At 32.9% G+C, this 17,874-nt stretch overlaps 1 protein-coding gene across 4 annotated transcripts in view; it reads right to left on the bottom strand.

Annotated features, from left to right (window-relative positions):
- The window catches only part of LOC145265423 (coiled-coil domain-containing protein 57-like), a 146,831-nt gene that overhangs the window by 87,098 nt on the left and 41,859 nt on the right, over positions 1-17,874 (bottom strand). For all 4 annotated transcript variants that reach the window (XM_080121253.1, XM_080121251.1, XM_080121252.1 and 1 more), the window contains 4 exons: positions 11,477-11,634; positions 7,645-7,719; positions 4,234-4,434; positions 2,387-2,545 (listed from right to left, as the gene is read on the bottom strand). In XM_080121253.1, the coding sequence (XP_079977379.1) occupies positions 2,387-2,545; positions 4,234-4,434; positions 7,645-7,719; positions 11,477-11,634 (593 nt within the window). The remainder of the gene's footprint in view (positions 1-2,386; positions 2,546-4,233; positions 4,435-7,644; positions 7,720-11,476; positions 11,635-17,874) is intronic.

Raw genomic sequence — 17,874 nt, 5'->3', positions numbered from 1 at the left:
TTTTATGATATACAATATGTGTCATTTTGTTTATGATATACTATATGTGTCATTTTGTTTATGATATACAATATGTGTCATTTTGTTTAATATATACAATATGTGTTATTTTGTTTATGATATACGATATATGTCATTTTGTTTATTACATACAATATGTGGCATTTTGTTTATTATATACAGTATGTGTTATTTTGTTTATTATATACAATATGTCATTTTGTTTATGATATCCAATATGTGTTCTTTTGCTCATGATATACAATATATGTAATTTATTTATGATATATAATGTAATATTTTGTTTATGATATACCATATGTGTTATTTTTTTATGATATACAATACGTGTTATTTTCTTTTTTGTATACACTATGTATAATTTTGTTTAATATATACAATATGTGTTATTTTGTTTATGATATACAATATCTGTCATTTTGTTTATGATGTACAATACGTGTTATTTGTTTATGATATACGTCTTATTTTGTTTATGATATACAATGTGTCATTTTGTTTATGATATACAATATGTGTCATTTTGTTTATGATATACAATATGTGTCATTTTGTTTAATATAGACAATATGTGTTATTTTGTTTATGATAAAAAATATGCGTCATATTGTTTATGATATACAATATGGGTCATTTTGTTTATGACATAGAATATGGGTTATATTGTTTATGATATACAATATGGGTTATTTTGTTTATGACATACAATGTTACTTTTGTTTATGATATAAAATATGTGTTATTTTGCTCATAATATACAATATATATAATTTATTTATGATATACAATGTGTTATTTTGTTTATGATATACCATATGTGTCATTTTTTTATGATATATGTGTTATTTTTTTTTATTGTATACACTGTGTTATTTTGTGTATGATATACAATATGTATTATTTTTTTATGATATACAATATGTGTTATTTTGTTTATGAGATACAATATGTGTTATTTTGCTTATTATATACAATATGTGTTATTTTGTTTATGATATACAATATGTGTCATTTTGTTTATCATGTACAATATGTGTTATTTTGTTTATGATATACAATATGTGTCATTTTGTTTATGATGTACAATATGTGTTATTTTATTTATCATATACAACGTGTGTTATTTTTTTTATGACATACAATATGTGTGATTTTGTTTATGATATCCAATATATGTTATTTTGTTTATGATATACAATATGTGTCATTTTATTTTATGATGTACAATATGTGTTAGTTTTTTCATGATATACAATATGTGTTATTTTGTTTAATATATACAATATGTGTCATTTTTTTTATCATATACAATATGTGTTATTTTGTTTATGACTACAATGTGTTAGTTTGTTTATAATATACAATAAGTGTTACTATTTTTATGATACACAATATGTGTTATTTTTGTTATGATATACAATATGTGTTATTTTTGTTATGATATACAATGTGTGTCATTTTTTATGATATACAATGTGTGTCATTTTTTTATGATATAATATGTGTTATTTTGTTGGTGATATACAATGTGTCATTTTGTTTATCATGTACAATATGTGTTATTTTGTGTATGATATACAATATGTGTCATTTTGTTTATGATATACAATATGTGTCATTTTGTTTAATATATACAATATGTGTCATTTTGTTTAATATATACAATATGTGTTATTTTGTGTATGATATACAATATGTGTCATTTTGTTTATGATATACAATATGTTTTATTTTGTTTATGATATACAATGTGTCATTTTGTTTATGATATACAATATGGGTCATTTTGTTTAATATATACAATATGTGTCATTTTGTTTAATATATACAATATGTGTCATTTTGTTTATTACATGCAATGTGTTATTTTGTTCATGATATACAGCAGGTGTTACTTTTTTTATGATATAAAATATTTGTTATTGTGTTTATGATATACAATATGTGTTATTTTTTTATGATATAAAATATATGTTATTTTGTTTATGATATACAATATGTGTCATTTTGTTTATGATATACAATATGTGTTATTTTGTTTATGATATACAATATGTGTTATTTTGTTTATGATATACAATATGTGTTATTTTGTTTATGATATATAATATGTGTTATTTTGTTTATGATATACAATATGTGTCATTTTGTTTATGATATACAATATGTGTTATTTTGTTTATGATAGACAATATGTGTTATTTTTTTTATGATAGACAATATGGGTTATTTAGTTCATAATATACAAGTTTGAGTGCTGTTCTAAGTGTGTTTCTTTTAACTGTTAATAAAATAGGATGCTGACCTTCGTTCAAAAATATTGGCTAATAACAAGTTACTAATTTATTGGAACATTTTTTCTCACCGTTCAATTGTGTCTTTTAGTTCTTGAATGTAAACATCCATTTTTATTTTATCTGCCTTAAGTTCTTGGACTTGAAGTTCCCATTGCACAGTAGTCTGCAATGCTTTCTGTTTTTGGGATTCCATTTTATTGTTTATATTTTCTAATTCTTTTTTCAACCTATAATCATGGAAAACAAAGAAAAAAGTAAAAATACAAAACTAAGTATAAAAATTTTCCAACATGAAAACGAAAAAACAAAAAATAATCTATACAAAATTAAATCAGATTCCTTTGAACAATCATTCCATCATTCCAAAATGTATCTTTTTACATTTTTTATTTAAATTTCTTTTCTTATGTGGCGACTGATTGCTACACTCTTTCTTTCTCTACTTCATTGGAATTTGCTTCCTTCATCACTTCTTAAAGCAAATAGAGTTTTTACAGGAATGTGTTAACTTAAAATATTTTCAATCAATCAAAATCATTTTAAACCCAAAAGTAAGAAATCTATGTCAAATTAAAAAGCCAATGCTATCTCTTATACAAAATCAGTTTTCTCCAAATCATGAAGCTGGCTGAACCTTGAACACGCATTTAACAACCTCTTCTGCTTTTGGCCAGGAGAGGCAAAATGCAAAGGACAGGACAATGACTCACATACAAGCCTTCAGCTATACACGCACTAATAAGAACAAAGTGAACCAACACACAGACATACACAATGCTACGTTGCCAAATACTCACGCATATTAATCACACTACAAACATTTTCACTTGTTACTATTTACACAACTTCTTCAGGTGTATTTTCTCAAACTTAGAAATCTTTCTATCAAACTTTGGAATCTATGCAGAATTCCGACCGGAAGCCTTTATTTAAGTCAGAGGAGTTGCATGTTTTTGTTCCATCAGGGTCAAAATTCAACGATTTGACCTTTGAGAACTCTACCAAACTCCTCTGCCAATTTTAGGTCTAAACACTTGAAATTTTAGATATAGGTTCCTTGGACATTTGAAATTTTACATAAAGGGTATTCAGAGATAGGGCAAGCTTTTTAATTGGTTTGGGTCGAAAATTTGAGCTACCAATATATAAATGTATGTATATATGTTTGGATGTCTGCCTAAAACTTTTGACAGAGGCGACGGATTTTCACAAGATTCATATTGTTTTTAAGCTTAACCTTTCAGACGACAAATATCGAAAAATTGGCTAAAAATATTAATTTCTTCACCTTCAACTTGGCACTTTTCTACAGGGAGGGGTCACTTTTTTTGCCGATATTGTTGAAAGTCATCCCCTCTTTTCGATTGTCTAGCCTTAATTTAAACCTAAGTCACTTCCAGTTTGGTGGTGGTCGTAACAGCAAAGACGTCACGTTTTTTCCCCATTCTTTTCCTCCTTCACGGTATGGGTTCGAGCCTGCCTTCCTACTACCACTTTTTTTTTTTTTGCTCAACATACACCTCCAAACACCCGGGCAACGCCGGGCTGAAATGCTAATAAATAAAATAAAGTAGAACGTCATTTTTATGGATGTTGAGAATAAACACAGATCCAAGGATGATGCCACATTCAAATTGACATGAGTTACTCGAAAAGCTATATTAACAAAATAAATAATATAATGTGAGAAGAGTTTTACTTATATTACTTTTGATTGGACTGTTGTTCTCATCTTGAGTGTTATTTGTGTAATGTTTTAGCCGGCATAGCCTTCAACCGTTGCCAGGTATATTGGTTGTTGTCTTGGAAAAGAAAGAAGAAAAGTTACTAGCTCCATAGATATTTTCATATTCTTGGAGTTGTTCTCTATTTTTTGGCCATGATTTTGTATGTGTAAAAAAAAAGTTTTATTTACCTTTTACTTTCAGCTTCATTTTCTTGTTCTTTTGCCACCATTGTTAACTTCAGACTTTCCATTTCGGTGACAATTATTTCTTTTTCTGATTTAAGATCACTAACTGCTAAAATGTGACATTTTTCTTGTTCAAGTAAAGCCGTTCGTAATTTTTGAATCTCAGTTTCCTTTTGACGAAAATTCCCATCAAATTCATTAAATCTGATAATTAAACGTAAAGACAATTAATATATGAACATGTGCATGCATATCTATATGGTAAGGATGATATCTATTCGCAATTTTATGTGTATTTAAAAAAAAAACTTTTTATTACATTTTCACCCCAAACAAGGCACAGTGCTACTTTGATGAAGGGGGCTACTATCTGGAACATAAGTTGCAGGGATACTATGTAGGGAGTTGAGTAGCAAGATGTCTGTTTACATTACATTTGAACTCCTGCATGTTAGTACAGTTGGGGAAGCAGGAAACTGGAAAGGAATTTGAAAGTCTAGCAGTTCTGGGGAAGAAATTATTAAAGTAGAAGGCTTTCTCACATCTGGGGAAGAAATTATTAAAGTAGAAGGCTGACATCTGGGAAAGAAATTATTAAAGTAGAAAGCTTTCTCACATCTGGGGAAGAAATTATTAAAGTAGAAGGCTGACATCTAGGGAAGAAATTATTAAAGTAGAAGGCTTTCTCACATCTGGGGAAGAAATTATTAAAGTAGAAGGCTTTCTCACATCTGGGGAAGAAATTATTAAAGTAGAAGGCTTTCTCACATCTGGGGAAGAAATTATTAAAGTAGAAGGCTTTCTCACATCTGGGGAAGAAATTATTAAAGTAGAAGGCTTTCTCACATCTGGGGAAGAAATTATTAAAGTAGAAGGCTTTCTCACATCTGGGGAAGAAATTATTAAAGTAGAAGGTTGACATCTGGGGAAGAAATTATTAAAGTAGAAGGCTTTCTCACATCTGGGGAAGAAATTATTAAAGTAGAAGGCTTTCTCACATCTGGGGAAGAAATTATTAAAGTAGAAGGCTTTCTCACATCTGGGGAAGAAATTATTAAAGTAGAAGGCTGACATCTGGGGAAGAAATTATTAAAGTAGAAGGCTTTCTCACATCTGGGGAAGAAATTATTAAAGTAGAAGGCTTTCTCACATCTGGGGAAGAAATTATTAAAGTAGAAGGCTTTCTCACATCTGGGGAAGAAATTATTAAAGTAGAAGGCTTTCTCACATCTGGGGAAGAAATTATTAAAGTAGAAGGCTTTCTCACATCTGGGGAAGAAATTATTAAAGTAGAAGGCTGACATCTGGGGAAGAAATTATTAAAGTAGAAGGCTTTCTCACATCTGGGGAAGAAATTATTAAAGTAGAAGGCTGACATCTAGGGAAGAAATTATTAAAGTAGAAGGCTTTCTCACATCTGGGGAAGAAATTATTAAAGTAGAAGGCTTTCTCACATCTGGGGAAGAAACTATTAAAGTAGAAGGCTTTCTCACATCTGGGGAAGAAATTATTAAAGTAGAAGGCTTTCCCACATCTGGGGAAGAAATTATTAAAGTAGAAGGCTGACATCTGGGGAAGAAATTATTAAAGTAGAAGGCTTTCTCACATCTGGGGAAGAAATTATTAAAGTAGAAGGCTTTCTCACATCTGGGGAAGAAATTATTAAAGTAGAAGGCTGACATCTGGGGAAGAAATTATTAAAGTAGAAGGCTTTCTCACATCTGGGGAAGAAATTATTAAAGTAGAAGGCTGACATCTAGGGAAGAAATTATTAAAGTAGAAGGCTTTCTCACATCTGGGGAAGAAATTATTAAAGTAGAAGGCTTTCTCACATCTGGGGAAGAAACTATTAAAGTAGAAGGCTTTCTCACATCTGGGGAAGAAATTATTAAAGTAGAAGGCTTTCTCACATCTGGGGAAGAAATTATTAAAGTAGAAGGCTTTCTCACATCTGGGGAAGAAATTATTAAAGTAGAAGGCTTTCTCACATCTGGGGAAGAAATTATTAAAGTAGAAGGCTTTCTCACATCTGGGGAAGAAATTATTAAAGTAGAAGGCTTTCTCACATCTGGGGAAGAAATTATTAAAGTAGAAGGCTGACATCTGGGGAAGAAATTATTAAAGTAGAAGGCTTTCTCACATCTGGGGAAGAAATTATTAAAGTAGAAGGCTGACATCTAGGGAAGAAATTATTAAAGTAGAAGGCTTTCTCACATCTGGGGAAGAAATTATTAAAGTAGAAGGCTTTCTCACATCTGGGGAAGAAACTATTAAAGTAGAAGGCTTTCTCACATCTGGGGAAGAAATTATTAAAGTAGAAGGCTTTCCCACATCTGGGGAAGAAATTATTAAAGTAGAAGGCTGACATCTGGGGAAGAAATTATTAAAGTAGAAGGCTTTCTCACATCTGGGGAAGAAATTATTAAAGTAGAAGGCTTTCTCACATCTGGGGAAGAAATTATTAAAGTAGAAGGCTGACATCTGGGGAAGAAATTATTAAAGTAGAAGGCTTTCTCACATCTGGGGAAGAAATTATTAAAGTAGAAGGCTGACATCTAGGGAAGAAATTATTAAAGTAGAAGGCTTTCTCACATCTGGGGAAGAAATTATTAAAGTAGAAGGCTTTCTCACATCTGGGGAAGAAACTATTAAAGTAGAAGGCTTTCTCACATCTGGGGAAGAAATTATTAAAGTAGAAGGCTTTCTCACATCTGGGGAAGAAATTATTAAAGTAGAAGGCTGACATCTGGGGAAGAAATTATTAAAGTAGAAGGCTTTCCCACATCTGGGGAAGAAATTATTAAAGTAGAAGGCTGACATCTGTAGATCTCTAATGTGTAGGGGTGGGATTTTGCTGCTTGTCAGGTTTGTTGGGGGTATTTACGCTAATCGGGTGCAAGGGCTTATAGTTCATCAGAGCATCTAAAATACTTGTAAAACAGTCAGAGGGATGCAACATTTCATCGATGGGACAGAGGTTGAAGCTTAGATGACAGTTCAGGTCATATTAGGTATTAGGTTAGCAACTCTCTTTTGAACTTTGTCCAGGAGTGAGAAACTATATTTCTCTTTCTTTTTTTTTCAGAAAAGACTTTAGAGAATTTGACACTCTATATTTGTGAAAAAGATACAGCTCAATTTGAACAGGATGATAGTTGCTACAAGTATAAGCTTCCCTTCAGGTTACAACATGGTCATCTCCAAATTCAATGTTAATAAATACTTGCTGTATGCCATCCTCATAAGTAATTAAAAACTTAGTTTGTTCCACAAATTATTTTCAATCCTCTCATAATAGTTTTCATCTTTCAAGTGACAATTCATTTATCCCAATTAACCCGTATCCTTGAGCAGTTTTTAGCCTTTACAATTGATAACTGATTAGTAAGAATATGATAAAAATCCAAGATTTACTTTCTCTGAAAATCTTCTTGCATCTTGTTCTTATTACGACCAACAGCAGAGAGATGAGCTTCCAATTCTGCCTGCCTGCAAAAAAGAAAGAATTATTCATAAAATATTATGAATGAATATTATGCAAAACAATGACTTTACAACATTAACCCCATCCGTCCATCTATGCAGCTCACCGTGGCGAAGGAATATAATGATAAATTGTGTTAGTAACCTGCACTAAATAAGGATTCGGGCCATCCATACCTTTAATGTAGCAAAAATGATCACAGAAAAATGGATAAAAACATGAATATTAGCAATATTAGGAACGGGTCACTAATTAGCAATTGTTAAATCCAACAACAAGGTTTGTGAATGTAATATCGCATATCCCTCCATATTTACATAAATAAACCAGAAACCAGCAGGAGCAGCGATAATAATGGCAATACTAAGACAAAGCCCGTTCGTCGATACATCATAAATGAACACACTAAACACACATGACATCAAAACCCATTTTTTATGTACACACATCAACGAAATAACTTGCACTTCACTTCAACAAAGAAAAACGCCAGCGGAAGCCGTACGTCAAAAGAAAAATCAAAATACAAAACACAAACATCACAGCAAACATAACTTTGGCAGCGTATAAACACAAATAATTATCTAAAAAAACACTGCAACAGTACAACACCTACTAGAACACATTCACAACTTTCTTAGCTTTAAATTGATATAACACATGTATACAGACAACTCCCTACATGAAAACACAAAAAACAAACAAATAAAAAGCGAAAACACTAACCAGCGATAAAAGCCACTTTTGTCTACAACTATGTCTGCATTGTGAGTATAAAAATGACAGCTTTTTCGACAAGCAGGTAGATCAGCCCAGCGTGTCAAGCTGTGAATCTCACTCTGTCACCAGCCAGCAGCTATTAAAATTACTGCGCCACCACCGCTGCCATCTTACTCGTGATACTGGGCAGCAAGCCTTGAAGACTGCCCCTCTTCCGCCACCGCTGTTGTAGCCAGATCACCACAGCACACCAGACAGCGATGTTTGCCCTGCCAATAGCAGGAGCTCCTGTCACCAACTCTTCACAGTGACACCTGCTATTAGGATTACTCCTCTTCTGCTATCGCCGCACCCGTATCCCAGACATTAAAACACTAAACCACATTCCTGTGATCGCTGCCCCCACCTCAACCTGACCTAACACCAGATCTTTGCCGAGTCATATTAAACACCCGACCAGTATTTCCACCACTGCCGCTGCCAGAACATCCTGACACGCCAGGCAGTTCGTTTCACAATCATTTTATCTTTAAATAAAAGGTTTGAACTCAACCTTTTCGTTTGTTCCTTTCTTACTTCCAGACGCTCGGTTTTGTAATATAACATGAATGAAAGAGAAAAAACATAAATTAAAAACAAAACGGTTTTATATAACAACAATTTTACAAATATGTAAAAGCTATTTTGAAAGAGTAAAATCTGTTGAGAAATTGAAAGATTTTGAACAAAATACATAACCATTAGAAAGAAGATTGTGCATTTTAAATTTTGACTGCTTTCTGATGGGGAAAATACTGTCCAAGCAAAACAACTTTGCTCCATTGAAAATAATGATTAAGAGGCGGTAAGCTGATTTTTAATGTGGTCATACTGACACAAATTGAAGTTGTGTAAGAATGCAGAGGATTAAAAATATCAGAATGTATTCACCATTTTGCATAAAAATGTATTAATGAAAAAAAAGCCGGGTTCAAAGTGGGTGTTTTCTCACAATCAATGATTCAGTGTTGTTTGCAACTGTTTTGAAGCACACAAACAAGTTTTTGCATCAGTATGTGACAGCGGATAAACAAGTATTGGATTTAGTGTTTCACACTGGAAGGAGATCACGTTGAACTGTTGAGTTGAAACAGATTTCATCTAGGAAATCTATATATATAAAAGCCAAAATGTGTGTATGTATGTATGTGTGTTTGCGTGTTTGTATGTCTCGCAAAAACTTTCCACACGGGTAACGGATTTTCGCCAGATCGGTATCATTTTAAAGCTTGATCCTTCGCCTGACAAATATAAAAAAATTGGCCAAAAACATCAATTTCTTCACCCTAAAATGATCAGTTTTCTACAGGGGGGAGAGTAGCAAAAACTATCCTCTCATGACTATGTTGCTTCTATGCATGCGTCATACGACGTCGTAACATGATTTAGTTTAAAGATTTAAAAAACTGACCTAATTTCATGGACGTCATCTTAGGTCAGTTGGTTAGAGCGCTGGGTCATTATCTAAAGGTTTTGGGTTCGAATCATGGTGTGAGATGTCTTTTTTTTTTCGATTTTTTAAATTTTAATATTGAAGCAGGGTTATTTAAGCCATTTTTCACGTGTTTTTCAGATTTTTTAATGTTCGTTTTTTTTGGTTTTTTACTTCGCTTATTCTTAGGTTTTCATTAACACCCCCACCCCGCCCGACCACACACACACACAAAAACACCCGGGCAACGACGGGTACCCCCCGCTCAGCTTTTTTAAAGAAGGTTTAATGTTCGTTTTTCTTTTTTTTTTCCATCACATTCGCGTTTTCTTTTTTTGTTTTTGTTTTTCTGATTTTTACATTTCACATCGTTCGTTTGCCTTACGTTAGTTTTTTTTTTTTTTCTGATTTTTTAAAGTTTTAACATTTACTTTTTTAAAAAATATTTACTTTGCTTATTCTTATGTTTTGATTACCCCCCCCCCCCCCCGGTTCGAATCATGGTGTGAGATCTCTTTTTTTTTTTTCGATTTTTTAAACTTTAATATTGACAGGTTTATTTAAGCCATTTTTCACATGTTTTTTTTTTTTTTTTGGGGGGGGGGGGGTATTTTTCAGATTTTTTTAACGAAGTTTTAACGTTCGTTTTTCTGTTTCGCATTTTCTTTTTTGTTTTCCCATTTTTACATTTAACATCGTTCGTTTGCCTTACGTTAGTTTTTTTGTGTTTTTTTTAAATATTTACTTCGCTTATTCTTATGTTACCACCCTCCGCCCGAGCACACACACCTCAAAACACCCGGGCAACGCTGGGTACCCCCCGCTAGTATTAATTAAAAGAGAAAATAACTTTATATCCAAAAAACTTACAATTATAAAGTAATTCTTCAGTTGTAAATATTAATTGTTGATCTATATAGAGAAACGTTTTTATTCTATTTATTCTTTATATTGCTTGGTGTAGAAACTTTCAGTGACGTTACTTAACTACTATGAGTAATGCTTATGAAGGTCAAATATCATAAACATAAATCCTGTTTGAAGCAAGACAGCTAACACGCGCGCATTATATATCGAGAGCAGTAGAATATTTCACATATGATTCTTGGAGTATTACAATGTTTTGCAGTTTGGTAATTGAAACATGAATTTAATAAAAACAATGTATTTGTGATTTATCTTTCTTCATTCAATATTTTGAACATCTTACATTCTTTCTCGGATTAAACAGATTTCACAAAGAAAATATAATTAAAAGAAAATAAATATGAAAATTTATATTTAAAAAGAAAGTAACTTTTTGCCATTGGGTTATCTCCCTTGCATGAAAGAGATTTTGAGAGTGAAATATGGCCTTTGCATCTCTAGACCTACCAACAATTTGGATTGGACATGTCACTCTATGACATCATTCAAGTAATAGATCTAAATTGATATATTTTTTATATTCATGATTCACAACTTACAAATACAACAAAATCATTTTGAATTTTGACTAAAAGTTATTTTTTTATTAATTAAGCCCGGGACTTATTGAGTGATATGTTCGAATTGACTAAGGTTGCCTTTACCTGACTTCATGGCTAGCAGTCAAATTCTTTATTTCCCAGTCTTTCTCTTTTAGTGTTGTCTCCAATTCCTTTTGGCTCTGCTCAAATGTCGCCAATGCATTTTCTGTTTTCTGCTGACTGTTCTTCAAAATCTCCAATTCTTTGGCTGAAATTTTTACCTAAAATTACAGAGAAATACAATTGGTGCAATTAAAATAGTAAACGGACATGAGTTTCTATTAGCAACACGTGGGTAGAGAATTTAAATTGATTTTCTGAACATGTTTAGTGTTGTTAAATGACTTTGTATAATGTTGCCAAATCTGTAATAATGCATCTATCACTAGACACACTCCAAAAAAAAGTCTCAAATCTAATAGTTCCCACACTATTGTCCAAGCTCTAACCTCTGTCCCATCGCTCCAATATCGCATCCCTGTGCCTGTTTTACAAGTACTTCAATGAAATGTGCTCTGATGAACTTATAGCATGTGCCCTCCGTCGATGTACATACTCCCAACTAACCCGACAAGCAGCAAAATCCCACACCTTCACTGTAGAGGACTCACAATGCTAGAGAGCATTTCACTCTAATAATTTCTACCTTCCGATTGTTGGACTTTGGAATTCCCTGCTGCTTCCTGCTTCCCTAACTGTACTAACCTACAGAAGTTTAAATGTAATGTGAACAGACCTCTCACAGCACAAACCGCCACAGCCTGTGTCAGACATGATCCAAAAAAGTATCCCTTTTACATTCCAAGTGGCAATATGCTTTGTTTAGAGTGAAAAAAGATTAAACAAGACAAGTGAATGAAGGTCCTGTAGGTTTTTTTTTTATCTTCGTATTTCAATTTATTTTCCAATTAATCTTTGTAGATCTATTTATTTTCCAAAACAATCACAAATACAAATCAGTAAATATGGACTTATTGTTTGAAATATCATCTTATTTTAAAAAGGAAGAAACTAAAAAAAAAGTCCCCCAAAAGTGGAAAATATTGTAAAAATGGAACCTGAAGTGGGATTAGTTCAGCTACCATAGAACTCATTTTTAAGCCTAATTACTTTTGTATTCTGATCATGGTGTTATTTGTATATATTGATGCATAATGTTTCTTTAATTATTATCATCATTATTATTATCATGTCCACTCTTATTTTCTTTATTAATTTATTACATTTAATTTTAGTATTTTTAGTATTAATCATACAGTAGTATGTTATTGTTGGTCTTAGCTTATACATTATATATGGTATAATCACATTTGACACACCAGTTCCTGTCAGATCATCAAAGTTAAGCAACGATGAGCTTGGCCAGTATCAGATAGGTGACCATTTGGAACTTCCAGGTGCTGTATGTGCTCTCCGCTTATCTTGGCATTGTTTCCAGTTGTCCTGGATTTCTTGCCACTGGATTCAAGCAGTGCTGATTTAGAAGAGGTGTGGTTGGAGATTTTGCAACCCTTGCCTCACAATTACACATGCAGCTGCCCCTACAGGGGGTATCCTTTGTCTTTCAAGACTGAACAGAGACACTGAGCTTAGAAATTTGTTTTGATTTAATTTCTTTTTAAGTTTATTTATTATGCATTTATTCTTATTTATTTGTAATTAATTTGTTTTGTATAATTTTTAATATGCTTATCTTTATGATTTTTATTTCATTATTTACTTTAATTTTTTCTTATAGGATGTAATCTAATAAAATTCCAATCGTACATAAGTTGTTACTTGTGCAAATATATATTATTTTATTATATATTGTGTCCTGGTAAATTTACTATTTACTGTTATTCAGAATTGTATGAGATTAGATTTGAAGTATGGAATATATTGGGATGAATAAATATATTAGTTTAGGAAAAAGAAAGGATGGAGCAGCTGTATTAAAAGGGGTGTAGTGAGAGGTAAGCGTCAGGAATGTTGTAACTATAGAGTAGCTAAAAGGGGGATTAATGAGGCATATATATATATATATATATATATATATATATATATATATATAGCCAGTAGAGTTTAGTTTCCTAGAAGTACATCCAATGAAACAACATGTGTCTACCAAAGAGTGCTCAATGAGTGAACAGAGCAGGTATATTAAATTTATTTATACAAACATTAATGGCTGCATATGTGCATACATGTTTCTGTAATCACCCGCGTTGGGGGACTACGTCTTCAGGCCAAGAATTACCGTCGAGAACTGATATTTCAAACAAAAATATTTTCCTATTTCGTTTATAAAGTTAGAATGTAACCTGAGTGGGAGTCATAAGCGGGGAGAGGACAAGTGAGGTCTTTGAAGATAATAAACATCTTCTTTTTCATTTCCCTTTCTTTTTATCTATCCCATCTTTTGGTTTTTATTGAGATAACTTGAGATAACTAGGTTTAAAGATAGGGATAAATTATTAAATATTAAACAAAAAACTGCTATATCCTGCAAACATTTCAGAATGCACGCACTTAAAGAACTCTAAATTAAGAAGATCAGAACAACTATGATTACAACTAACCCCCATCCAATAACCTCCCCCGCAAAAGAGGATAAGTGAGGTCGCAACTATGATCCTACCCGTATGGATTACATAAGTCGCTTAATATTCTACTTCATCAAGCAGTTATAATATTACTAACCTAAATAAATACCTGTATGAAAGTATATTTGAACCAAACGAGTAATAGATTGTTTGGGTGAACCTCGTAATAATGTATGCATGTGGATATTTTTGGGTGTATGCATGTATGGATATATGATCTTTATATACCTGGGTAGGAAAATTAATTTAAAAAAAAAAAAAAAAGGATGAATAAATAAATAGATAAAAGAAAGTAAGGAATGAAGGGTGAATGAAGGAAAAGGGAATAAAGAAATAAGGGGAAATGAATAAAGATGAAGGTAAGTACTACAATATATAAGCTTTTATACTCAATTTGTATAACCTAAATACTCTGATTTCTGTCATATGTTATTATATATTATTATTGTATCGTTATACATCTTATGTATATCTGCGTAACCATCAAAAGAGTGCTTGCTTAATATAAGGATAGGCCTATGAACTTCAAGCGGAATTCACTATAAATTTTTACGTAGTAAAAAAAACCTACAACTTAGGAAAAGGTAACAAGCGGGTGGGGCCGGGTAATATAACTATGCGTGTGGAGTTTGATAGAAAAGAAGAATTATGTAGTAAATGAGTTCATGTCTATTTCTATTTTAGATGTATCATTTAGTGGCAGTGTACATATATATATGTCTGTATTTTGTGTAAATATGTATGTATAAGTGTATTTATGTATGCGTGTATGTTTGTGTATGTTTATATGTGTGTGTGTGTGTGTGTGTGTGTGTGTGTATGTATATGGATGTACAGGGTGAACAGAAATTCAAAAGTGGTTTATTAATAGAAAATTACAAAAATATAAATTAAACATGAATGAAAATTATAAGTTAGGAAACCAAGAATAAATTCAAATTATTTATTTTCAATGTGATGTCCCTTCCTTTCGATTAGACGTTCAATTCTCTGTCTGAAGTTACCAACCGAGGCACGCAGCGTTTCCTGAGGTATTTTAGCCCATTCACTCAGAAGAGATGTCTTCAAAGCATCAACATTTGGATGAGCAACAGAACAGACCTTTGCCTCCAACAAAGACCACACCGAAAAATCCATGAGATTCAAATCAGGCGATGCAAGAGGCCACATCTCCTTACTCCAGAATCTTGGAAAATGACGTTGGCACCAGTCCTGAGTTTTTCTGGAGGTGTGGGATGGTGCTCCATCTTGGAAGATGAAAGGCTGATCTTTGAAGTGTTTCTTCATTTCTTCAAATGCTGGAACCAAAATATCATTAATGTAGCGATCTGTGTTGATCTTAACCCCCTGCTCCACGAAAATCAGAGGTGACTTCCAAGAGTTGGAGACTGCAGCCCACACCATGAGGGAAAACGGCTTTTGTCGGCGGAAAACTATTCTCACGGAGTCATCAATGTCTGCTGAAGATTTTGCGTAAACTCTGTCGTTCTGATTGTTAACAGTTGCTTCAATTGTGAAGAGTTTTTCATCAGAAAAAAACAATCTCTCGCTCTGCCGTGCCAGCCTTCAGTTCTCCAAGAAGAAGCTTTGCTCTTTCAAGTCTCTTGTGCTTTTGGGCAGGTGTGAGGTACTGTCTCTTTCTCATCTTGTAGGGGGACAACTGGAGATCGTTTTTTACGATGGTTCTTATCGAGGTCACGCTCACATTCATGTCTTTAGCCATTTGTCTTGCAGATCACTTCGGGTTCCTCCTTACCCTCTCTCGGACAGCTTTAATCATCTTCTTTGTTCGAGCAGTGCGAGGTCTTCCACTCCTAGGATGGTCTTCAGATGTACCAAGTTGCTTAAATCTGTTCACAACATGGTACACGGTGGATTTAGCCACTTTCAAGAGCTTAATAATCTCTGAGTTTGTCCTTCCCGCGCAATGAAGCTGAATTATGGCCTCTCGTTTGCTCATTTTTCTGAAAGTTTAAACAAAATTATTTTAATATTTTTGTTGAAAATAATTAGATCAATAGTTAGACTAAATACTTACTTTATTCGAAAAGAGAAAAAGTGATTTTAACAATATTTAATTTTAAAACTAAAAATGGTCCAAGGACTTTCTGTTCACCCTGTATATGTATATATATATATATATATATATGTATGTATATATATATATATGCATATATATTTCTGAACTATTAAAATAGGCTGTCTCGTATATGATAGTTGTAGCAATGTATATTACAAGAATGTATGGGTGTCTGAGTGAATATGTATGTATGTTATATATGCCCACCGATTTTTTAAATTTTAATATCAAAACAAGCCATTTTTCACGTGTTTTTTTTTGTTTTTAGTTTTCTGTTTTCTTTTTTGTTTTTTACATCGTTCGTTTGCCTTATGTTAGGTTTTTGGTGTTTTTTTTTCTGATGTTTTGATTACCCCCCCCCCTTGCTTCATTTTTATGTTTTCTTTTTTTACTTATTCTTAGGTTTTCATTAACAACCACACACACCTACAAACACTCGGGCAACGCCGGGTACCCCCCCCCCTACTAGTCTATATATATAAAAGCGAAAATGTATGTATGTATGTATGTATGTATGTATGTATGTATGTATGTATGTACGCTTTTCCTCGATGTCCACAAAAGGCTTCTTTCAGAGAAGCGCTTGCTCGGTTCACAACTTCTTAAAACTTTTTATATCATCTATAAATTGTAATATCTCAGAGTTACCCACGGAGCTCGCCTGTCTATTTAATTTTATTGACTTTCAAACGTTAATTATTCCACATTTCCCACATCGGCACGCGTTACATTCGGTTTTTGGTATAAAAAAAAGCGAAACTCGACTCTAATCACAGGCCGAAAGCCAGTTGTCTCAAGAGAGCTAAGTAACGTTTGTTCAATGTCGACTTTGTCATATCAGACTGTAGCTTTCATTTCTCTCCTCCTAATAAACAGGGAGCAGGTTTTTAAAAACAAACAAACCGATTTATTCATCTCATTCAAAACTGTCCCGCACAAAATGCTTACTGCTGAATACCTATCGCCGTCACGTCAATCAAAAACGCGCACCTGTTTTTTTTTTAAACACTTTACTATTTTCCAACTGCGCGTCGTGAAGGCTTCGTTTTTTTTTTTCACGGGCACCTGTTTTTTTTCACATTTTCGGGATTTTTTCACATACCCCGAAAAACACCCGGGCAATGCCGGGTACCCCTCGATATATATAAAAGCGAAAATGTATGTATCACTCGCTTCACAACTTTTTAAAACTTTTTATATCACATATAAATTGTAATATCTCACAGTTAACAACGAAGCTCGCCTGTCTATTTAATTTGCTCGATTTCGGGAAGATAAATATTCAATATTTGTCGCTCGCCGCATGTGGGTTAGTCTTTTTCCTATAACATCTTGGGGGGGTGGGGGGAAGCGTTCAGCAGTAAATGAATGCTTTCCCGCAGTCAAACTTGACTTCATTAACTCATTAAAACAGGCACCTACTAAATCCAAGTAATTAAATAAATTCAAATGTGTTTCTGTTAGCATCTCGCGGTGGGGCAATGGTTAACGTCGCACGTTTTTTTTTTCACACTTAAATTTACAACTTTGCCTTAACGATTCGGGTTCGATCCTCATACTTACCTTTTTTTTTTACCCCCCCCCCCCCACACACACACCTCCAAACACCCGGGCAATGCCGGGTACCCCTCGCTAGTCTATATATATAAAAGCGAAAATGTGTGTATGTTTGTTTGTGTGTATGTATGTTTGTGTCTGCTAAAAACTTTTGACAGACACAACAAAAATTCACAAACTTGGTCTCATATGAAAGCCTCATCTTCCGGACGACAAATATTGAAAAATTGGCCCAAAGT

This window comes from Euprymna scolopes, chromosome 40 (genome assembly GCF_053919585.1).
Source record: "Euprymna scolopes isolate OS-2025 chromosome 40, ASM5391958v1, whole genome shotgun sequence".
In the NCBI taxonomy this organism is placed as follows: Eukaryota; Metazoa; Mollusca; class Cephalopoda; order Sepiida; family Sepiolidae; genus Euprymna; species Euprymna scolopes.
This window is presented reverse-complemented; position numbering and strand designations above follow the sequence as displayed.